At 38.1% G+C, this 24754-nt stretch overlaps 1 protein-coding gene across 4 annotated transcripts in view; it reads left to right on the top strand.

Moving 5' to 3' along the window:
• Window positions 1-257: 257 nt before the first annotated feature.
• Window positions 258-24754, top strand: part of ATL2 (atlastin GTPase 2) — a 55965-nt gene continuing 31468 nt past the window's right edge. The window contains exon 1 of one of the 4 annotated variants that reach the window (XM_077134026.1): window positions 258-412. In XM_077134026.1, the coding sequence (XP_076990141.1) occupies window positions 295-412 (118 nt within the window). In that variant the 5' untranslated portion in view covers window positions 258-294. Of the gene's footprint in view, window positions 413-963; window positions 985-24754 lie in introns of those variants that run through there. The other 3 variants (XM_077134021.1, XM_077134023.1, XM_077134022.1) reach the window with 3 other exon arrangements.

Here is a 24754-nt window from a genome sequence, read left to right as displayed (position 1 = left end):
GTGATCCCTGGCTCAGAGAGTTTGGGGTGTGAGACGGTGATGGGGGGAACGACCCCTGCCCCCCCCCCGCCCCCGCAATTCTTCCCAGAGGGCGAAAGGCCGAGAAAACGGAGCGGCAGCAGCAGGGCGGAGGCGGAGGCGGAGGCGGAGGCGGGCGCTGAGGGGCGGGGCGGGGGACGGAACGGGCCGCGGGAGGCGTTAGGACCCGCCCGCTGCCCCGCCGGCTCCCGGGAGGTTGATAAAGCGGCGGCGGCGTTTGACGTCAGTGGGGAGTTAATTTTAAATCGGTACAAGATGGCGGAGGGGGACGAGGCAGCGCGGAGGCAGCAGCCGCAGCAAGGGCTGCGGCGCCGGCGGCGGACCAGCGACCCCAGCACCCGGGTGAACCACGTCTCGGCCGCGACCTCCCTAGGTAGGGGCCTCCCGGGCAGAGGCGGCAGGGCCCGGGCGGGGAGCGGGCGCGGGCCGCTGGGGCTCGCGCACACACGCCGCGGCGGCGGGGTCGTCGTCCTCCTCGCGCGGTCCTCCTCGCGCCGCCGCGGCCGGCCGCCGGGCCTAGCCCCGCCGCGCCCCGCGCCCCCGCCGCGCGCCTGTGAGACGGCGGGCCGCGGCTCCCGCAGCGGTCGGGTGAGCCGGCGGCCCGCGCGTCTGCGCCCGGCCCGGCCCCCTGCCCACCGCGTGGCCGCCGCCGCGCCCACCCCGACCGGAGGGGGCGGCCTTGAGCCGGGGCCGCACGCCCGGGACGTGCGGAGGTCGCTGCGGGCTGCTCGGTCCCGGCAAGTCCCGGGCGGGCCCCGGCTGCCCTCTGTTCCCAGCGCCGAGGGGGAAGGAGTGGCCGGGGCGAGCGGGACCCGAGGAGGAGGCGGAGCGCGCGGGGGCAGCCGGCACGCCGCCGCCTGGTCGCGGAGCTCCCAGCACCCTCCCGGGGGCTCGCGTCCCGGGCCACCGAGGCCCCGAACCCATTCGCGCGGGTTGCAAGTCCGGGTTAGTTGTCAAACTGGGAGGATGGGCCGTTGAACTAGTCTCTGAGACGGTGGTCAGGCCCGACCAGCCTGGAGGTGTCCGGGGCGTGCGGTCACCTGATGGCCACCTCCTTGGCCCTGCTGAGTGTGCGCTCCTACTGTACGTCTACCAGGCGCACCCCTGCCCCCTCGAAGACGCCTTTGCGTTGCTGGCAGAGTGCTGCGTGTCCCTGGCCCTCCCAGCCATAACACCCCTATTTTTAGGAGTTTAGCATTTGATCTTTCGCTGTGGTGTGAATTGAACGCTTGAAATCCTGATTGAGAATCTTGATAGTACTTAAAGGCATAAAGTTTTTCAAAGGCTTATAAATAGTAAAAGCTTATGGTTAGGAAAGTAGGGCCACACCATAGGTACGTTTTTACCAAATGCGCTGAATGTGATCTTGTGTTTTCAGATCTGTTTCCGTAATCTGTTAGAGGTTTTATGAAATGCAGTTTAAAACATTTCTTTCATAACGTACTAACCATGAGGATTCACCTTAATGAAAAGCCATGTGAAATATAATTCTTCGTTGGCAGCCCTTGAACATATGTTAGAGGTGAAGATGAATGTAGAGTTTTTTAAAGAGAAAAAGAAAAGGAAATAAAGCTTATTCTATTATTGCTGACCAATCAAAGAACTTGACAGAACTGTTTACAATGTTAGCAGTCCACAGAGAAAAATACCGCCAGAAAGCAGAGGCTTTTGCCCTGGTCAGAGCTTTGCTGCTTGGAGTTCAAAAGTAATTATTTGCTTCCCTTAGCTCTTTTGGACCCTAGGGAAGGGTATGTGTGTGTTTTTAACTTTGTTTTTTTGAACTTTATTTAAGATAACCGTTTTAGATGTAGTTCCAAAATTTTTTACATACTTGCCTTATATTAGGAGAGGCATAATGTGACTCCTTCACGGTTATGAACCTCATTTTTGTGCTGTGGTTCTCTGAGAAGGGATGAGAGTCTTGAGACAGTTTTTAAGTAGAGCCATTATCTGTTTGCTACTTTTTTTTTTCCAACTTTTTTGGAGTTAAATCTTTGTTAGTTAGCCATTCCTATCAAAAGGTGATTTGTTGTAGTGCAGCTTTATAGAATTAGGGTTTTTTCCTACTAGGCATAGGTGCAGGGATACAGCATTTTTAAAATTATTTTTTAAGTGTAATCGTATGATTTTGTAGCCATTTTGCGTTTTAAAGCCCAGGTGTGTTATTTCATGCTAGAAAACTTGGGTGTTCTTTAACTTTAGGGAGCTAGACATCAGTATAGAGTAATTGAAGATGATCCGCACAATAAAGATATTACTCAAGTAATTTTTTTCCTATCCTTTACTTTTCCTCACTAAAAATAGGTAAGGACAGTTGGGGGCCTTATTCTATTGCCTTAAAAATGGATAGCCAGCAGAAAGCACCAAACCGAAAATATCATGGCAATAATGACAATCCTTGGTGCTTAAGAAAACATTTTAACAGCTATCATTCCCATAGTGAGAGCCATTATGACTTGTCCCTGCAATCTCAGAACTGCTCAGAGGCACTCTTACTGTTTCTCACCACTTAAAATTCTTGCATATAATTGTAGATGACTGGGAAAACTTTGTTGAATGGATCAAGTCTCAAATCATACTAATGAGGAAAAGAGAAGCTGGGACAGTTAAAAAAGTAAAGTTAGGGCAAGTCACTGAATGGAGTAGAAAATTTTTAAGTAGAAAGGAAGAAGGTAGATATTAATTAGTGAAGAAACTAGAAAATTCTGTTTCTTGGCTTGGGAAAGTATGTAGTGTTCAGAAGTGCAAGTTAAAAATAACTGTTTTACAAATGCTCTTTCACGTTATTGGTAAGCATGTCTGTATGTATACATATATCACTAAAATTGGATGGTGTTTTGTAAAATGTATATTTAACTGATGAAAGATGCTTATTTAGGATATGACATTTGCATAATACTCCAGTTGTGGAGGCAATGTTTCTTTAATCATAGAGAGGCAAGCTAGTTTAGTGAAGAAAGAACAAAGATTCAAAAATTGAGTGACCTTCCTTAAAGTTCCCTGAGCCTGGAAGCGTGCACATCAAGTAGCCATAATAATCCCATAGTGAGGCTGGTGTGGGAAACAAATGAGATGATAAGATGGAAGTGTTTAGTAAACTGCAAAGCTGTCTTGTATAAGACCATGTAACATTTGTAAGCATGTTCCAGTTTGACTGCTTGTGCTATTATATATGTGTATATTTGCCAACAGAAAGTTTCTTCTGAGTTTTCTTCCAGTAATATGGTTAGTAACAGAGATTAGTGTGGGAGGGGCAGTGGACAGTTTTTTTTTTAAATATTTTTATTAAGAGATCTTCACACACGTACAGCCCAAACGTGGTAAACAGTCAGTGGTTCACAATATCATCACATACTTGTGTATTTATCACTATGATCATTTTTAGAACATTTGTATTACTCCAAAAAAAGGAATAAAAATTAAAACTGATACATCCCATACCCCATACCCCTCCCTCTCATTGACACTAGTATTTCAATCTACCCAATTTTTGGCCCTTTATCCCACCTCCCATTGTTTATTTTTTATCCTTGTTTTTTACCCATCTGTTCACACACCCCTCCTGGATAAAAGGAGCATCAGATGCAAGGTTTTCACAGTCACGTGGTCACATTGTAAAAGTTACATCTTTATACAGTTATCTTCAACAATCAGTGCTACTTGAATACTGCTCAATAGTTTCAGGTACTTTGCTCTAGCCACTCCAATACACTATAAACTAAAAAGGGATATCTCTATAATGCATAAGAATAACCTCCAGGATAACCTTTTTGACTCTATTTGAAATCTCTCAGCCACTGAAACTTTATTTTGTCTCATTTCTCTCTTTTCCCTTTTGGTCAAGAAGGCTTTCTCAATTCCATGATGCCAGGTCCCAGCTCATCTTGGGAGTCTTGTCCCACATCACCAGGTTACACCCCTGGGAGTCATGTTCTGTGTAGGAGGGAGGGCAGTAAGTTCACCTGCTGAGTTGGCTTAGAGAGAGAGGCCACATCTGAGCCACAAAAGAGGTTCTCTGGGGGTGACTCTTGGGCATAAGTATAAGTAGGCTCAGCATCTCCTTTTCAAGACTAAGTTTCATAGGGGTGAACCCCAGGATCGAAGGTCCAGCCTATTGAATTGGTTGTCCCCACTGCTTTGGAGAATATCAGAATTCCCCAGATGGGGAAGTTGAATCTTTCCTCCTTTCTCCTCAGTTCCGCAAGGGTGCTTTGCAAATACTTTTTTATTCCCTGCCCAAATTACTCTGGGATATATCGTGGCATCACACTACTGTGTAATGGATCTCATGCCCTATTCAAGATTCCAGGGCGGGCCACGGTGGAGCTCAGCAGGCAGAGTTCTCGCCTGCCATGTTGGAGACCTGGGTTCAATTCTCGGTGCCTTCCCATGCAAAAATAAAAAACGTGTGTGTGTGTGTGTATGTGTGTATATATATATTCCCTGTAATTATGGTGTTCAAATGAACTGATTATACAAGTTAAATTAGATAATGTACTAGGTGGGCAGGTTTTTAACTTTATCTGTAAAATGCTGATAATATGTTCATGATAAAGTTATTGTATTAAATGAGACCAAAGCGCTTAACCCAGCACCAGACATTCTATGGTGGTGTGGTTATAATGTGTGGTTATTTAAGAAGAGAGTTTGAACAAAAATTAATTTTTAAAACTTGAAGGGTCTTTGTTCAGTTTTAAAAATATAGCAAATATGCATTCATGCTTCTCAGCTATCTTCATTTTAATTAATGTGCATTTTAGAGAATCAGTTAATCGGGTGGCAAAATAGCCTTCTGGAACTGTTTATTTCAGTCATAGGATTCAACATAAGTTAATTTGTCTACTTTAAGATTGTGGCAGTTTCTGAGAATAGTGCCTTGCCTTTTCAAGAGGAAATCTGCAAAACCTAACTTGGATCTCTTATGCAGAGGAATGTCAAAAAAATGATTGACTTGAAATCACACTAGTAGTGAATGCCATGAAAACCTTTTTATTTATTTATTTCATGAAGCTGTTTATAGTAGAGGCATGGGTAGTGGTTAGAACTACATATTTAACATTTTAACTAAAAAACACTTTTCGGTTCTGTCGAGTTCCTGTCCTATGACCTGAGTGGACTTGGAATGGAGACTTGGGTAGTGATACTAGGCTCTGTAACTTTTATCCATAATTTATTCCTTCCTGGTCTTCTATTCCATTTGTAAATGTGTGGTTAATATCTGTCCTAGCGAATTTACAGGCCTTTTTTTAATATTAAATATCTGTGAAGATATTTTAAAAACTCTAAGCTTGGTGCATTAAGTGAACTGCTCTTCGTATTTAAAGACATTACAAAAGTTGGATTAAATTTACTTTTATCTGAGCAGTGTGTGTGGGGGGGTGTTGATTTTTTTTTCTTCCTCTATTCTCACTTCCTTTATTTGAAAGTATTTCTTTGTTTATTTTGAGGGAAAAAGTGTGAGGTAGTGTGTTTAATTGTCTTGATTTTTGAATTTGAAAATTGTGTGCAGCTGAACATTTTCTCACACAAATTATTTTTTGTGTTTCCTCCCGTATGCTCTTTGTGAATGTCCCGTACCAGCTGTTGGTGGAAACGGTATTGCGCCATAAATTTGAGAACAAACTTAACACAGTTGTTGGGACTATTTCCCCCAGTCATTTGCATTTATTTTGTCATAATTTTGTGGATTTTCATTGTCTTTTAAATTTAAATAATTGAGTCCACAATTTTTTTCACTTATTTATTAAGCCTAAATTTTAAAAAATCACTAAGTACCCTTGAATTGTGAAGAAAAGAAGTTCATAATAAACTTAGCTAAACAATTTTCTTCCGATTTTTTTTAAAATTAGAGGTGGTATAGGCGTACAGCAAAATCGTGTGGAAAGCACAGACCTCCTTTATCCTCTCCTCACACGGACAGTTTTCCCTCCCTATTACTAACAACTTTCATTAGTATGGTACCTTTGTACAATGCTGAAAAACTTTATTGTTGTATTATTATTAGCTATAGTTCATAGTTTACATCAAGGTTCACTGTTTGGGTTGTTCAGTTTGATAGGTTTTTTAAAAAATTGGTGTTTTTGAAACTTAAGCAACCTATAATTTCCCATTTTAACCTCTTTCAGAGATAAATGTTTCACTGGATTTAATTGAAGTGTTATGCTACTATCACCACCACCCATTACCCAAACTTTTCCATTACCCCAAATAGAAACTGTACTTAAGCATTCACTCCCCATTTCTAACCCTGGCCCCTGATAACCTGTGTTCTTGTTTCTGACTCCATGAATTTGCTTGTTCTTGTTATTTCATATCAGTGAGATCATGTAATGTTTGTCTTTTTGTGTCTGGTTTATTTCACTCGAAACGATGTCTTCAGGGTCCATCTGTGTTGTCTCATGTATCAGAACTTCATTCCTTTTTACGACTGACTAATATTCATTGTATGTATATGCCACATGATGTCCATTCATCTGTTGATGAACACTTGAGTTGGTTCTACCTTTTGGCAATTTCGAATAATGCCGCCAGGAGCATTGGGCAGATATGTGTTGAGTCTGTGGTTCAAGTCTTTTCAGGTGTATGCGTAGAAGTAGGACTACCGTGTCCTATGGCGCTTCTGTACTTTCTGAGGAACCACCAAACTGTTTTTCCATGGGGGCTGCAGGGGGAATGATTTTTTGAATGACAAGTTGGAGAGAAATTTTGACAGGAAAATCACTCTTGTACTTAGAATTTTTTGAAGATAGTTATTAAAGTTCAGAAATTGCTGTTTTCTTTTCATCAAGATTTTAATTTTGAAATAGACATGACAAAATGAACTGACTGGAGTTTTTTTGTTTACAGTTGAGAAGTTTTTATTGCAGGATAATGGTAGTGTACTTGGATGTTGTTTCTCAAAAAATAGCTAAATTCTTAAGTATACTAGAAGTCTTTGGGAAAATTCAGGAGTGTACCTGGTGCCAAATATTTTGCTACAACTGGATATTAAGATAAAAATTTACTGTCTTTAAGTTTACAGCCAAACTTGTGATTAAGCAGGGCTTTTGATCATAGCTCTTAATGTAATATGTGTAATATGGTAGTTCATACTTTGTCCTAAAATATATATATGTAAATACATATATATATATATATATATACACGTATATAAATTTAAAAAGCAGTAAGTCTGGATAGACACTTTGGAAAATACAGATGAAAATAAAGAAAGAAATACAGATGAAAATAAAGAAGGAAAAAAATCATTCCAACTTGTAACCATTGTTAATATTTTAGTAGCTATCCTTTTTTAATGCAAAATTTAATTTTTCCTAAATCGAAATCTTATTGTAATATCTTTTAAACTTTTTTTAATTGTGAAATATATATATATGAAAAAGCAGTACATTTCAAAGTACATCATAACAAGTAGTTATAGAACAGATTGCAGAGTTTGGCATGGGTTACATTTCCACAATTTGAAGTTTTTCTTCTAGCTGCTCCAAGACACTGGAGACTAAAAGAAATATCAATATAATGATTCAGCAGTCATAACTCATTTGTTAAATCCTATCTTCTCTGTTATAACTCCTCCTTCTCCTTTGCTCCTTCTCCCAATCTTTAGGGGTATTTGGGCTTCGTCCATTCTAACTTTTTCATGTCGGAAAGGGGACCGATAATGTGGATGGAAGACAGAATTAGTTGATGTTCTCTGACCTCTCAGTGTTCCAGGACTTATCTGGCCTAGGAACCCATCTGAGAATGTAGGTTTCTGGAAAGTTATCATAGTGCATGAAATTTTTGTAGAATTTCAGATAGAGCCCTAGGTGTTCTTTAGGGTTAATAGGAATGGTTTTGGTTGGGGTTTGGCAAACCATAGTAAATAGCAGTATCGAGTTGAAGCTTGCGAAAGAGTAGCCTCCAGAATAGCCTCTCAACTCTATGTGAACTCTCTCAGCCACTGATATTACCTTTCTTTTCCCTCCTTTAGTCAGGAAGGCATTGTCAGTCCCATGGTACCAGGGCCAGACTCATCCCTGGGAAATATTATTGTAATTAAAAAAATCTTTTTCATTTCATATTGTGGACATTTTCTCATATGATTAAGTAATATTTACAAATTGATTTTTTTAATGGACAGTGTAGTATTTAGCTACCCTCCCTCCCCTTTTTGGATATTGGGTTTTTTCTTGTGAATAATGCTGGATAAACTTTGAAGATAACTTCTGACGTTTGGGATACATTTTAAATGTAGGTTGCTGGATCATATGATGCGTACATTTTTAAGACTGAAGATACATTGTGAGATCCTTCAAGAAAGGTTGTAGTTGTTTTCTCCTTCTTAGGGTAGTTCTGTGCTTTTTACAAATATCCTTGTTCATAGTGGATATTGTCATTTAAAAATAAATTCCAGTTATAGGTAAAAAGGGGCATCTCAGAGTTTGCATTTCTTTCATTACAGTCGTGTTGGAGTTTTAATTTGGTAATTGAAAATGTGAATTCTTTTTATTAATTGTGTTTTTGTATTCTTTGACCATTTTTCTGTGTTTCTTTTGTTGTATGAAGCACCTTTGCATGCAGGAAGCACTTTCATATTTGCTTTTTAATTTTGTGTCTTTTGTGAAAATAGTGTGTTTTTACAAACAGAATGGTTTCATGTAACTTTTTTTCTTAAATTAATAAGCAACTTTTCACTTAACTTAGTGCTGATCTCTGCTGGGTCTTTATGTGACCTGTTAGAGTACTTGTGTGAGGTGTGCACCCCATTTTCATCTCATTGTCTCAAGCGCACAAACTATCAACGTGACTTAACACTGAAGATGTTTGCCTTGATCACCTGGCTGGGGAGTTTTGTCAGGCGAAGTGCTTTTTTCCTACTGTTTACATTTTTGTATGTGTGAGAAATAGATTACTTATTCCTATCTTTTTATCACCAAAGTAGGGAAGAGGGGGTGTCTACTTTAGTGCGTAGTAGCGTGGTAGAAGAAAAGCAAGTTTAGGAGTTCAGCATACCTGGGTACAAGTCTTCACCACCACCAGACTTCAGTTTTCTTAAGTTAAAAAAAAAAAAAAAAGTACCTTAAAAGTTTAAGATGAAGGATAACGTCTTACAAGCACACTTAGCATGTTTTACACATTCAAAGAAAATGATGATACCTTCTCTTGAGGGTAAGGGGCTAGGACTAGTTTTCTTTTGAGAGTAGAGACAAGAGCTAATGATAGAGAAACTCACTGTTTTTCCTTTGGTATCAGTTGACATATAAGCACTACCTTATATAAGGGCTTTTTATATGCTTGTAATGATTGCATGTATAAGAAAGTGTAGAACAGACCCCTGTTCTAAGCTGTCATGTAGATGGAAGATCAGAGAGCGCTTATGCATATTTGTGAGTAAAATTTATCATTAAGTTTATAAGTTCAGAAATATAAATGACTGTGAACTGTGTTGTTGAGGAAGACTTCATGGAGGAGTGTGAGCTTTATCAGATCTTGAGGAATGGGTGGGTCTTGGCTGAGTATAGGAATATACCACTTGTTTGAAGAAAAAAAATAGGCAGTCTGTTGATAAGCTTTACAAAATAATGTAAGTTGTCCCTGCTTTCTAAGAATTTTCTATCTAAAAGAGATGTTTAAAAATATTTGAAAGTAATTAGAGGCAACTGAAAATTATTAAAAAGTAATTAAAAGACCAACTGGTTTTAGAATATGTCTTTTAAGCAATATGGGCTCTTTTTTCTGTAGAACAAGGAGTTGAGTTAAATACTGGATAATTCCTGGAAAAACCATATGTATAGCCCAAAATATGACTTCTTCAGAACTGTGAAAATGTGTACCTCTCACCCCCTATTTTTGAGCATATGTGTGTATTCACGGCAGGGAATTCTGACATAGACTCTCCACACCAGACCAAAGAAGGGACAAAAGGTATAATGAGAAGCTATGGCTTTCTTATCCCCTCCCACCCCCACCTCCCAGATCAGTCACATTTTCTCTAGTTGTGTCTCTGTTACTGAGGAACAGTCTTTTCTTTTTACATCTGCTCTCCTAGTAGAAATTTTGTCCCTATTGAGCCAAATCTGAGATTTGAATGTATAGTTTTCTTTCTTTTTTTTTTTCAAACTGCTGCTACAACAAGTCATTGGAGGTAGGGAGATGAGGCAAAATGGGACTTATTTCCAGAGTCTTGGCAGGTTATCTTTTTTAGATTTGTCATGGAAACTCTATTCTAAAATTACGCTTGGGTCCTTGCATTTATTTTATTTTTTGCTTAGGACTTCTTTGAGATCAGCTTGGTTATCACAATTTTCATAGCTTGTCTGTGGGTTTAATGTCTTTTAACTTCCCACAGAGCTAATTTTTGGGCCAAAGAGTAAATGATTAAAGTTTTTGCCTGAGTCAAGAAAACCTAGTCTGGTTTTAATGGCTTCCTGATTCCTGTGTTGCAAAATCTTGGCGCCACTGTACCAAAAATACTTTTTGAAACAGAAATATAGTACATTGTCTCTTTATAAAAACTTATGAGAAGAAAAGAGAAATTAAATTCCCTTACAAAAAATAAGGAATAATGTTGCCTACTCCAAAGAAGGTTAGGTTTCAGAACTAACTCATGTATGCATCCCTTTCTATTTTTACTGTCACCTCCTGACTTTGGGCCTTTCACCTTATACACCTGGGCCTTGGATCTGGTTTCTCTGTTTTTAGACTCTCATTACTGTTCTTACTCATCAGTTTCAGTATATGTCTGCAGCACAACTTTGATTCTGTTACTCCTTTGCTTAAAAATTTTCAGTGGCTCTTCACGGGATTAATTAATGTCCAGCCGTTCTTAGCTTAACATTTAAGATCAGCCTCAACTGACCTTCAGGTTCCAGAGAATACAGCCTTCTTCATAATGTCTTCGTTGATAATTCTAACTGAAATAATCCAATATGGCCTTTCTTTTGTATTACTCAAATAGCATTTGCTTTACTACTGTTGTCCTTTCATACTTATTAGCAGAAGAATCTTGACAGAAAGGGCTGTTATTAGTGAATTGTACCTCTCTAGTATCATGTATAGTGCCTTGCTCTCTAATTATCAGTTTGAAGTAGTAAATAGGTTAGGAACTTTCCTCATTGTTCATGACACATTATGTAGGTTTACTGAGCACTGTCGGACTCAACGCATATGAAATAACGAATTGCATGTTGATTTATATACATAACATACACATCTTGCCAAAGGTGGACAAATACTCTTTTATTGCATCTTGTATATTAAGAATATGCATTTTAAAATGTGTCCTTCTAAAAGCTTAAAAAAAGTTTCTGAAAAGAAAACATTTTATTCCCCAAATGTGATTGGTTTAGTCTCTTTTGCTGACTGTATAAATGATTAAGTTTTGACAAGGAAACTTTTGGAAAAATTAAATGGAAAAACAGCTATATTGTCAAGATTTGTTATAACAAATTATCCTCCCCAACTCCCCCAAACAAGTTGTATAAATTATATTTTTAGTAATTTTTTCCAGAAAAATTTTTTCTAGAAATCTTGGATTCAGCTCTGAGTTTATACAGCATACGTACTCATTTGGGAATAAAGATGTAGTTTGCTTAGTTGGAAGAGCAGGGCTTGTGGAATCACAAAGACCTTGGTGTGCATCTTGACTTGCTTATCAAATGTGTGTCTTTGCAAGTTGTTTAATCTGTACTTCAGTGTTCTTCTTTATAAAAATAAGAATACTCATAGCTATCTCATAAAGTGATTTCGAGGATTATTTGTACATAGTAGGCATTCTAAATAATTTTTTTCTCTCATATAGTAGAAGATACAAAACCCAAAATGATTTCATAGAGTAAATTATCTAAATGAATTAGACGCTAACAGTGTTTTTCTCCTCTGTTCCCAGATAACTACTACTCTACTCAAATGTTTCTTTATTCAGAGAAGCCTTCCCTGACCAATCCTTTATAAAATGCCAACTCCCGTGTCTGTTTCTTTTAATTGTACTTAACACCAGCTGATGTCAAATAAATTTTCCATCTCCCCCTTTTAGGATGTAAGCTACTTTGAGTTTATATATTTATAATCTATTTTACCTTTTCATCAGTTTAGAAAAATACATGAAAGCATTTTTGTGCCTCAGTGTTCTTTAAGCGAGAACAGCAAAAATTCTGTGATGTGAGCGTTTGTTACTATGGAAATTGGTAGATTTCAAATGGAAAATATTATGTGGTTCTTTAGGGGAAACAACTGTTTATCTCCTGATTTGATAATCATGAGGGAAGGAGGCCTTGTACATCATACTCTTTAAAAGCATTTCTTATAGATTCCATGGCTGGAAATCAAAGATCTTAGAACTTCATATCTAGCTTGTATAATTTATCCCTTGATTTTATGCCAGAAGAGATGGAGGCATGCCAGCCCAACATGATGTGCAATTACATGGCAGAGCTATAAGCTTCTGGATAACCAGGAGCATCTTCCAATTCCATAAGAGTATTTGAGCAACTTCTTCCTTTCCTCACTGTATCCAAGAAGGCAACTCTGGACTTAGAGGAAATTGAACTTGTCCCGAGCTGTCAGGACCCCACCACCACAGTTTCTGACCTCCACTTTTTGTCTCTCATGGTTGCTGGGAAAACACTGTCTGTCTGTGGAAGGAGCCCATCTTGATCCCAGGAGATACTCGGCCTCAGGAGTGACCAAGTCAGGAAGGCAGTAGATCACAAGGTGAACAGCCTTCTGTGTAGGGAGTGGTTGAGAAATTCCAGTGTTCCTTTCCACTGCCACACTTACTTTCTTCTGTTCTGAGAATCAGATTTCAGAGATCCTAGAAGTCAGAGGTTGTCAGTCCTGGTTGCCAGAATGGAACGGGAAAGATGGGCATCAAAATATATCACCACTACCCCTCACCCTAGGTGATTCTACAGCCAGAGGTTAAAGAAACAAACAAGCTAAAAATAAAAAAATTGCTGTGATTCTAACCCTACTTCCTCTGTTTTATGGCTGAGGTTTCTACGAGTTAAGCAGCTCAACCAGTATTACACAAGTTCAAGTCCAAGCCTGGAATTACATAAAAGGGCCCTTGCTCCCCAGTAATGATTAAGGCTTTTCTCCAATCTTCAAACCCATTAATGACTGAGCCAGTCACCTTTTCTTCTCCTCTCACTGTTCCCTGTTCAATGAAATATTCCAACAGACTTAAATCTTTGTTGCTGTTGCCTTTAAGAAATTTAGGAAGAACAAATAAATGCCCTACATCTATTCTGAGGAATTTTCAGTTTTGCTGCTTAAATATATGTTTGTATTCAGACAGTTAGAAATGAGAATCACCCCCACCCTGATTTCTCTCCCATTTATCACTTAGGTTTCCAAAGTGGCACATCTGCCACCATCATAACTGCTCTTCAGTTACCTGTTTTTTGATTGAAACAATTGAGCCGTAGAAAAGTTCAGTGATGTGTTCAGGGCAAATGGGTGGCAGAGGCAAAATGATTGTTCAGGCATCATATTTCCAGCCTGGTGAGACTGCGTGTTTACTCTTACCTTCCTTCCCCTCTTGACTGCTCGAGTTTACCTTTGCTTCTTAGTTTTGCGCCTCTGGAAGTGACACCCTCAAAAATGGACTCATCCTTTATGATCAAGGAAAAGTTGTTGCTGGCTTTTCTCTTCGTTTCTGAGAATAGGTAAGCCTTGAATACTTTGAGGTCTGTGATGATGAAAATTGAAGAAATGACTGTAATTCATTGGGAATGAGAGCAATATAGTCCAGACATTGTCATGATGGCCAGTTGAAGTTGAAAGAAAGTTGCACAGGGAGGTAGGGGCAAAGGTCTACTGTGTGACCTTGGACAAGTTTTTGCACTGTTCTCTCCCATGGAAAGCCAGAGAGTTGGACCTGATCTCTGAGGACTCTCCCAGGTCTAATGTTTTATGAAGCAATGAATCTCTGCTCTCTGGGAGCCTCCCACTTTCAGTCAGATGTGAAGGAATTTTATACTTTTCAGCAGTAAGTAGAAGATTCTCTTCTTTCCTTAAGTCAACTACTCTTGAGGCTTTTTCCTGGTGATCTAAGGAGTAGTAGCTCATGATGTTTTGTTTTGTTTTTTCACATGGGCAGGCACCGGGAATCAAACCCGGGTCTCCAGCACAGCAGGCGAGAACTCTACCTGCTGAGCCACTGTGGCCCGCCCAGCTCATGATGTTTTAAAGTAGAGGTCTGGAGATAAGCAGCCACAGAAAGACATTGACTTTACCCGGTACCTGGTGATTTCACAAAGGGCATTCATTGGCTATAGGTCCCTTCTCTAGGAGCCTACCTCTTCTTGGAGGAACTGCTCAGAAATTTTGTATCTCTGAGATTTGTTTGTCCATCTACCCTTTCTTACATTTTATAAATATTTGCTAACCATCTACTATGTTAATAATCCTTTACAAGAGGCATGAGTGAAGATGGAGTATTGTGAGGTGGGAGGGGTTGCTGAGATGGGTATCATGCCCAGGAGCTTCCCTTGTAGGTTAAAAGAGAGTAAAGAGGTATTATGATTGGATGTGATATGTGAAGCTTGACTGGATGCTAGATCCAAGGGCAGGAGTGAGAGGACCCATAAAAAATACTGAGACAGTTGGGGGAATCTGAAAGTACACTGTGAAATGGGATTTTTGATAATTTTTTAGATGTGATAATAGAATTACAGTGTATAGGAAGTTGTCCTCCTTATTAGAAACATGCTGAAGGGGGATGAGTGTCATGATGTCTACAACTTACCTTCAAAATGTTTCAGGGGAAAAAAACCAAAAATGTGCCAGTATGTTAGCAAAATTGTTCAGTCAAGCTAGAATGTATGGATGTTCATTGACTAAACAACTTTAATGTAGTTGAAAAATTTTCAAAATAAAAAGGAAAGACCAAAAATAAAAGGGAGAAAAAAAGAACATTTCTTACAGCCTGGATGATTCAGGATACTGTTCAGGGGCAGGGCGAATGAGGGGAAGGTATTTGATAACTGACATCGTTAATAGGTCCTTTTCTGGGGACTTTAAAAATTTTATTTTTGCAGTTTGTTTTGTTCCAGTTTTTGCATGATAACTTTCATAGGAACAAATTTTTGAATTAATTTTTTTCTAATAATGTCTGGTTGGCTAATAGCTGCTTTTCTCCTTCAAAGAAGCATTTTGTTTTGAAGTCTAGCTTTGTGTTTTTGATAGTTTTCTTTTTCCTGGGTGCATTAGTATGCAGAAACGAGGGCCAGCATTGGTGTAAAAAAGCTCACCAGGTGACTGACGATCACTCCAGACCAATGGTTTTCAACCCTAGTTGTATATCATGTTAACAGTTTAAAGCATTTTCTACATCTATTTTTTTTTTAAGTAAAGATTGTGTTGTGTACTCTGACTTTTTTTGCACTTCATACAGTATTCTCAGTTACTAAGCTGGAGTGGTTCATTGAAATCTCCATTTCTAGGGAGTGAAGACTACATGGGCTCTATGTATGGAGGACCTCAAAGCTTACTACTTAATTGGTGTCTGGGTTAAGTCAAACACAATTGGTTCCTAAAAGTGCCTTATTGCTAATTGAGATTCTGTTCTGGGGAAATGAATTACATTCCATAAAATCGTACTTGATCTAAGATAAATGAAAAGAAAATTGGACTTATTTTATAGATAACTTATTAAGAACATAAATGAGATAAATTATATTTAATGATTTTATTTAATACCAGTACAGCGTTTTTAGGACGTTTACATTATTTCAAAGATTTTCTAATTATTTCCAAAATTATCATCTGATTCATATTATTCCTTATTCATATTTTCCTTTCCTTATTTTCATATTTTCCATATTTCCTTTAAAACTTTGGTAGTAAATGTTGGAGGAGAAGCATTTTCTTCAGTTATCACTTTCTTCCACTTTGAAAATTCTTTATTGTTGAGCTCTATTGAGCTCCATTCTTGCAGTTCAGTCTAGTTTGCTTTGGAACCAGGTATTATTGTTCATTCTTTCTTGACACTGTAGCTTTGTGAATGCATTCTTATTCCAAAAAGAAATCTTTTTTGTTGATGGTAGACTCAAATAGTAATTCTTAACTTCTAGTTAACTTTACTCAAAATGGCACATAACCTGCCCACTGAGGGTGGTGCAACGGTGGCTCAGTGGCAGAATTCATGCCTACCGTGCCAGAGACCCAGGTTCAATTCCTAGTATCTGCCCATATGAAAAATAAAAAAACAAAAAACCAAAAACCTGCCCACTGAATTCCAGTGCCTGTCCTCTTCCTCAGCCTCACAAACCATTGTTTGAAGCTAAAAACCTATTCCATTGATAGCTCACCTGTCCAGTTTTTTGGGGGTGGTGGTTTCTTTTATATTTTTGTTTCATCTTCTTCTCTCACTCCCCTTTCTTCTTTTCAGTGCAGTTTTACTGAGTTATAGTCACATACCACATAATCATCCACAGTGTACAGTGATTCATAGTGTTATCATATAGTTGTGTATTTTCACAATATTCAGTTTTTGAACATTTTCATTTCTCCCCCCAAAATTAAAAATAAGAATAAAAAGAACACCCAGAACATCCCATATCCCTTATCCACCCCTCCCATTATTTATTTATTTATTGTCTTTATTTTCTTACTCATCTGTCCATACACTGGATAAAGGGAGTATCAGTTACAAGGCTTTCACAATCACATGATCACACCATAAAAATTATATAATTACATAATCATCTTCAAGAATGAAGGTTACTGGATTACAGTTCAACAGTTTCAGGTATTTCCTTCTACACTTAAAATCTAGAGAACATTATGCTTAGTGAGACTAGCCAAAAACTAAAGGACAAATACTGTATGGTCCCACTGATGCGAACCGACATTAGAGAATAAACTTGGAATATGTCATTGGTAACAGAGACCATCAGGAGTTAGAAATAGGGTAGGATAATGGGTAATTGGAGCTGAAGGGATACAGACTGTGCAACAGGACTAGATACAAAAACTCAAAAATGGACAGCACAATACTACCTAATTGCAATGTAATTATATTAAAACACTGAATGAAGTTGCATCTGAGCTATAGTTTTTTTGTTTGTTTGTTTGTTCTGTTTTTATATATATATATTTTTTATTTTTTATTTTTAGTTTTTTCTCTATATTATCATTTTATTTCTTTTTCTGTCGTCTTGCTATTTCTTTTTCTAAATTGATGCAAATGTACTAAGAAATGATGATCATACATCTATGTGATGATATTAAGAATTATTGATTGCATATGTAGAATGGAATGATTTCTAAATGTTGTGTTAGTTAATTTTTTTAATTAATAAAAAAATTTAATTAAATATAAAAAAAGTATAAAAATTTTAAAAATGTATTACAAAGCTACAAAGAAAGCATGGTACTGGCACAAGGACAGACATATAGACTAATGGAATAAAACTGAGAGTTCAAAAATAGACCCTCACATCTATGGCCAATTGATTTTTGACAAGAATATATATTACACTCAATGGAGAAAGAACAGTCCTTTGCACAAATGGGGCTGGGAAAACTGGATATGCATATGCAAAAGTAAGGGTGTTGTCCCCCACCTCACACCATATACAGAAATTAACTGAGCATGGATCAAAGACTGAAATATAAGGCCCAGAAATATGAAAGTCCCAAGAGAATATAGGGAAGCATCTTTGGGACCTTATATTAGATGATGGCTTCTTAGACTCCACACCAAAAAAAAAAAAACAAAATCTAAATAGGGATATCTTTATAATGCACGAGAATAACCTCCAGAATGACCTTTCAGCTCTATTTGAAATCTCTCAGCTACCACAACTTTGTTTCTTTCTGTTCCCCTTTTGGTCAACATGTCTTTCTCAATCCCACAGTGCCAGGTCCAAGCTTATCCTCAGGAGTCATGTTCCATGTTGTCAGGGAAATTTACACCCCATGGAATCGTTTCCCACCTCAGGGCAGAGGGCAATGAGTTCAACTGCTGAGTTGGCTTAGAGAGGCCACTTCTGAACAACAAAAGAGGTTCAATGAGGGTGACTCTTGGGCGTAATTCTAAGTAGCGTAGCTTCTCTTTTGCAGAAGTAAGTTGGTCTGTTACATTGGTGGTTCCCAATGCTTGTAAAAATATTGGGAGTTCCCTAGATGGGGAAGTTTAATATTTCTATATTTTCCCCCAGTCCCTCAAGGGGCCTTTGCAAATACTTTTTAAATTTTTTGCCCAGTTTATCCTGGGATATATCTGGGCATCACACTAACCTGTGCAAACCAACAAGCTCTCACTCCTTATTCAAGGTTCCATGTAATTATGGTGTTCGAATAAACTGACCATACAAATTAAATTAGTGTGCTATAAAAAATGTAAAATTTGCACCATAAACATCTTTTCCTTTGGTCTCACACAGAAGTTGAAGTTTAAAAGCACTCAGTATATCCTTTACCTTTAAATCTAATTTATGTTAGTCCTAACCAGATCTACTTCATCATATCTCTGTTGAAGTCTGAGCTCTTTTTCAGCTTTTAAACAGTTGCTGTATAGGGTAATGCTGACTTTTGTAGCTGCTAAACTCTAGCTCTGAATCTCAGGTGTCACACAGATAACTGAAGTTCCAAGAAATGACCAGTTATACACCAATAGCTCAGCGTCTCACTTATCCAGTTTTTAAGCATTTTAAAGACTCTGCACAGTGCCTCTAAGAAAATTGTTGCTTTGGTTCAGATTTCATTAATTTCCTACATTTGCTGATATATTCCTTCTATCAAGTTTTTCCACATCATTAATCAGCCTTTCATATTTGTTCTAGTTTGCCAGCTGCCGGAATGCAACACACCAGAGACTGACTGGCTTTTAATAGGGGATTTATTTCATTAGTTCTTTAGAGGAAAGGCAGCTAACTTTCAACTGAGGTTCTTTCTTACGTGGGAAGGCACAGGGCAATCTCTGCTGGCCTTCTCTCCAGGCCACTGGGTTCCAACAACTTTCCCTGGGGTGATTTCTTTCTGTGTCTCCAAAGGCCTGGGCTGAGCTGGGAGTGCTGAGATGAGGTATGCTGAGCTGCTTGGGCTGTGCTGTGTTGAGCTCTCTCATTTAAGCACCAGCCAATTAAATCAAACATTATTCATTGCAGCAGGCATGCCTCCTAGACGGCTGTAGATGTAGTCAGCGACAAATGAGGTTCACAGGCCATTGGCTCATGTCCACAGCAACACCTTCACGTGACCAAGTTGACAACTGAATCTAACTGCCACAATACTTAACAAAAATTACCGGTAATTGTACTCACCTGGAGATCACTTGAATTTCCTTGTCATTCAAAACCATACTTTGTTGAGTATTATAGTTTGAACCTGGAGAATAACTCATGCTATCTTATTCCTGCCTTCTGTGGATTTAAAATGCCATGTTTTATTTCCAGAGTGATAATTTTCTTCACTTTTCTTAGTTGACATTTGATGAATTACTTTTTATATCATAATAAAGCAAAATTTCAAAATTTGAAGGAAATTTGCATGAAGAGCAGAATGCATGTTTGTGTTAATAAGCACAACTGGAGATGGTTAGCTGGATTATCAACCTCAGTTATTAGCCAGTGTCCTTAGATAAAAGATGGTCATAGGATGGGCCACAGTGGCTTAGCAGGCAGAGTTCTCGCCAGCCATGCTAGAGACCTGAGTTCGATTTCTAGTGCCTGCCCGTGCACAAAAAAGTTGATCAGAGTTTTTAGAGTCATAAATTTGAATTTTGGACTTTATTGTGGGGATCTTTGATAAAAGTCTTAAAAGCAGAGGTGGGGGCTGTTGGAAAGAATAGCAATTTCAATTTGAGGCTTTGACTATTTGTACTTATAGAGAGGCAAATTTGTTTTCTGTAGTCAGTTTATAGCTAGTTCCAGTTTTTCAGCACCATTCAGTTGAGAACCATGTTACTCCTATGGGAAAAAAACAGCTTGCTTTATAATGTTGTTCTAGTTTGCTAGCTGCTGGAATGCAGTATGCTAAAAACAGCATAACTTTTAAAAGGGGAAATTTATTAAGTTGGAGGTTTTACCGTTCTAAGGCTGTGAAAATGTCCCAGTTAAAACAACTCTATTAAAATTTCCAAATTAAGGCACCAAAAAGAGGTTACCTTCACTCAAGAAGGGCTGATGAAGTTCAGGGTCTCTCCCTCAACTGAAAAGGTACATGGTGAACATGGTGAAGTCGGCTAGCTTTCTCTCCAGGCTTCTTATTTCATGAAGCTCACCCCGGGGGCGTTTTCCTTCTTCATCCCCAAAGAAAGTTCTCTGGCTGCCTGGGTTCTGGTTCTTGTGACTCTCTCCAAAATGTTTCCTCTTTTAAAGGATTCTGGTAAGCTAATCAAAACCCACCTGGAATGGGCAAGCCACGTCTCTGTGGAGATAATCTAATCAATCTTCCAGCCTACAGTGCTGAATAGGGATGAAAAGAAATGGCTGTTTCCACAAGATGGATTAGGATTAAAACATGGCTTTTCTAGGGTACGTAATCTTTCAAAGCGACACAAATGTTAAAATTGAAAGCTGTGTTTTTGACTGTGGGTTCTGTAGAAAGTAAATCATTGATATATTATTAAATAAATATACAGCGACTTGTAAGATCTTTTAATTAGTTATTGGTATCCATTATGTATTATATACATATATACTCTAAAATATGCAGCCAAAGGGAAAAAAAAACAAAATATGCAACCAGCACATTATTCTTTGAACTCAAGGAGCAGGTGGGACTGATGATAAGTGGTTGACATGGACCTGTTTTCCTTGGTAGAACTGAATTTTTTCTTCCCCTCTTTATTTCTACCCTAGTGAGTTCATTTGGTCACTGGATTTTGTTTCTATATCATCTTCATCTATAACCTAGCTTTAGGATAGTACCAGACAAACGTACAATATCATGGTGTAAAACACACACACATATATAACACATGCAGGTATTTGTAGCATATTGTGAACAAATGGGCCTCAAAGATTCTACGATTAAAGCAAAAAAGTTTTGGGGTTTTTTTTTGTATGCTGTACGATGGGGATCACATTTCATTCTTTTTCCATCTGAATATCCCATTATTGCAGCGCCATTTGTTGAATTTTTGTTGTTTGTTTGCTTGATTGTTTTTGGGAAGTACTCCCTGGGTTTCCCACATGGCAGTTGAGAATTCTACCACTGAACTACCCTCGCACCCCCACAAAAAAGCTTTTGATGGAAAATATACGGGCGGATAGTATATTTCTGTGGGTTGGGTCTAATTTGGTAATGGTTAGATTGTGCCTGTCATCATCACCTGTTCAGATGAGAAGATGTTTGTCTTTTGTAGCACTGATAGCCAGTGGCTATTTTATTTTCCATCAGACGGTTTTTAAGACTTTTATTTGTTCAGTGTTGTTTTTTTAATATGCTATGTTATATATAAGCAACTTTAATAAGTGATGAGTGTACAGTAGCTAGATTCCCTGCATATACATTTTCCATTTTATGCCGTATGATTGGAAGAAAAAACTTTTTGAGTTGTATCAGATTTATGTCTACTGTAAGCATTGCCAAATTTTTTGCTCTTGATTAAAAACAGTTTTATTGAAAACTCTTTTGAATATTACAATTTGTGTGTTGTGTTAGATGGCTTCTGCTGTCAGCGTGCTCTCCTTTTCCCCGGAGGTGCAGTGATCATCTGTAGCTGTCTTGCCGCTTTGACCTCAAAAGGCCCATTTAGGGGCTGTCGGAAGGAGAACTGACTTGGAACAGTGAATCAGGAAATCTGTTGAAGGGCTGAAATCTACTTGTCTCAGTGATTTTTCTTGTTGGGGGGGTGGTTCACTGAAGAATGGAAATAAAGTCACTATTCTCCTGTTTTCCAAACATAGGGTATAACTTCAGTTTAAAATCCAAGGACATTTAAATGCTAAATTTTAAGACTTCAGTTGTAGATACAATCATTCAATGTTAATGTTTATAATTATTCTAATGAGATTTACCTATAATTCTCCTTTATTCTAGTGCTCATATCAGTTTTTGGTGAATTAGTTTTTCTGTATCTAGTTCAAATTTGATAAGAGAAGTCATAAGGGGGAGTAAGTGTAAATGTAGGCGAATCATGTCATTGCTGTACTTCACTGTTACTTTGAAACACACGTACCACACTTTGCTTTAAAAATTTGTAGACTAGATATCGAGAGAACTATGTGGACACATGTTGCCTGGTTACCTGAGGTGACTGTTTTTATCCATGCCAGCGAACTGGCCAGATGATAGTTACAGCTGACTAATCCTAGGTGAAATTTCCAGTTAAAGGTTTCCTGCTCGGGGGGCTTTTTTTCCCCTTTCAAAAAACCAACTAATGCTTTCTGCAGTTCCTTTATTAAAAGGACAAGACTATTTATTGGTTTTTACAGAATCACCAATCTCCAAATTCAGTCATTTTTATATTCTGGCACCTATTAATTTTTTTATTGCTTGATAGAGCTTCATGATTTTTATTGTAACTCCGTTATAAATGTCCTTGAGTTGCTAGTATTTCTTCAGATTGTTTCCCTTCTAATTATGTCATTATCAAATTTGCTTGTAAAGTAGGTCAGCAAAATTTTATTAAGCACCCGTTGAAGCGGCGGCAGGATTGCTGCCTTTATTCTTGTGGGGCACATCCTGTGAAGGCGGAGAGCTAAGGTACATGTGTAAACAAATGAAAAAAGGTTGTTTCAGATTCTCCTTTGAAGTTGCTTGCTCTTTATAATAATACATTGTCAGAATTTGCAGCACATTTTAAAATAGTAGTTGATTTTGCTGTCTCCTGATAAAGGAGTCTTGTGATGTAGAGACAGACTATAATACATAATAGTCTGTAAATCAGGATGAACTAGATGTTTCTCTCTGTAAAAAAGATTAAAAACACATAAGTATAGTATGGGACAGTGGGTCTGTGGATAAGGTATCCTTGCACCATTGACTAATATAAATGGATTAGCTTTCGCCTGGAAGAGAAGGGGTGGTCACTGCATTAAACACAATGAATACTGAATGTCTTCTTCATTGGAAACTGACACCGAGTAAACAGGCTCAAGGAGGATCTCATTAAATTTTATAAAATTTTTTTTTAATAATTTTTCATATTTTAAAAAAATATGACAAGAAACACAAACATTCTTAACATGATCATTCTGTTGTACATATATAGTCAGTAATTCACAATATCATCACATAGTTGCATATTCATCATCATGATCATTTTTTAGAACATTTGCATCAATTCAGAAAAAAATAAAAAGACAACAGAAAAAAATTCATACATACCATACCCCTTACCCCCCTCCCTTTCGTTGATCACTAGCATTTCAATCTAAATTTATTTTAACATTTGTTCCCCCTATTATTTATTTTTATTCCACATCTCATTAAATTTTGATGTGGGTTAGGGTAAGGTCCCGGGAGTAACTTGCTGCTGTGTGAGATCAAGCAGTTGGCAGGAAAGGAAGGCACACAAGGTCTGTGTCCTCTTTTAGGTCCCCCCCCACCCCAGGACAGAAACCTAAAACTTGGAAATTTGCATATGCTGTTTACATTTTCTGTGGTTATTTTTTCATCACTATTCAGTAAAGTTCTTTCTGCAAAACTGATCTTATTTTGGTGTGCTGTGGTAAATGAAGGGTCTGTATGGTTGTTCCTGGGAGGTGTGTGATCTTGAGATGGTGGTTGTGATGCTGGGTGAGGAAAAGCCCAGAGGATGCAGAAGCTAAAGGACGTAACTCTGTACCTCACTGACGGTTCTCCTAGTGTCTCCACTGAAGCATTCATTCTGGGCTTTGCTTTAATAAGGAAAGCCGTTTTACTATGTTACTCTTACTAGCCTAGAGACTAATTAGTTTTGTCATTGTGCTGTTTTTTTGAAGCTTCTTAGTTCCCCAGTTTCTCCACTTAAGTTCCAGAATGAAAGATTAAGTAATTAACGTATATGTTCATTAACATTTAATCTTTGCAATTTTGAGTAATTTTCCAGTGATGTATATAAGGAAAATTAGAATCAGAAGTTTATTTTTTCCCTTCAAATCTAGTTTCTGTGTGCATACACCAGCAAAAGTGGTTTATAGACTAATGCAGTGCCCAAGAACAGCTACTGTTCATGTTTAGCTTTTAAGACTTAATTGAGATAAGGAAAATAATTAGTATTACTCCTTATCTGTATACATTGATAAGAAATCTTAACTGGCATCCTTGATCCTCTCACCAAGGAGTGAGAAATCCATATCTACCCCCGCTTCTGTCTCATAGAAATTGTTTATTGGTTGTTCATTGCAACGAAGTAACAAAAATTGGAAAGATATTTGATGTTTATCAGCAAGACAATCATTAAATAGTTTATGTTAAATAAAAATATTACACCATCCAACTATTTAAAAAAAAATAAGGTATATATTTATATGACCTAAAATGATATCCATTATATACTATTAGATGGCAAACATTATTCTGTACTGTGTATAATATTTCATTTTTTGTACAAAAGAAATAGAGCCAAAATATGTGTGTATATTGATATGTGTAAACTTCCATAGCTTTGTGTGATCACAGGTACATATAAGGACTCCATTTCAATTCTTAATACGGTTCACCACTAGGTTAGTGAGTTTCTGTCTTTTTTTTTTAAATATTCTTATCGATAAATCTTCACACACATGCAGTCCAACCACAGTGTACAATCAGTGGCACATAGTATCATCACATAGTGTGTATTCATCACCATGAT

This window comes from Tamandua tetradactyla, chromosome 17 (genome assembly GCF_023851605.1).
Source record: "Tamandua tetradactyla isolate mTamTet1 chromosome 17, mTamTet1.pri, whole genome shotgun sequence".
Classification (NCBI taxonomy): Eukaryota; Metazoa; Chordata; class Mammalia; order Pilosa; family Myrmecophagidae; genus Tamandua; species Tamandua tetradactyla.
The sequence above is the reverse complement of the archived record's forward strand: the minus strand, read 5'-3'. Positions and strand labels throughout refer to the sequence as shown.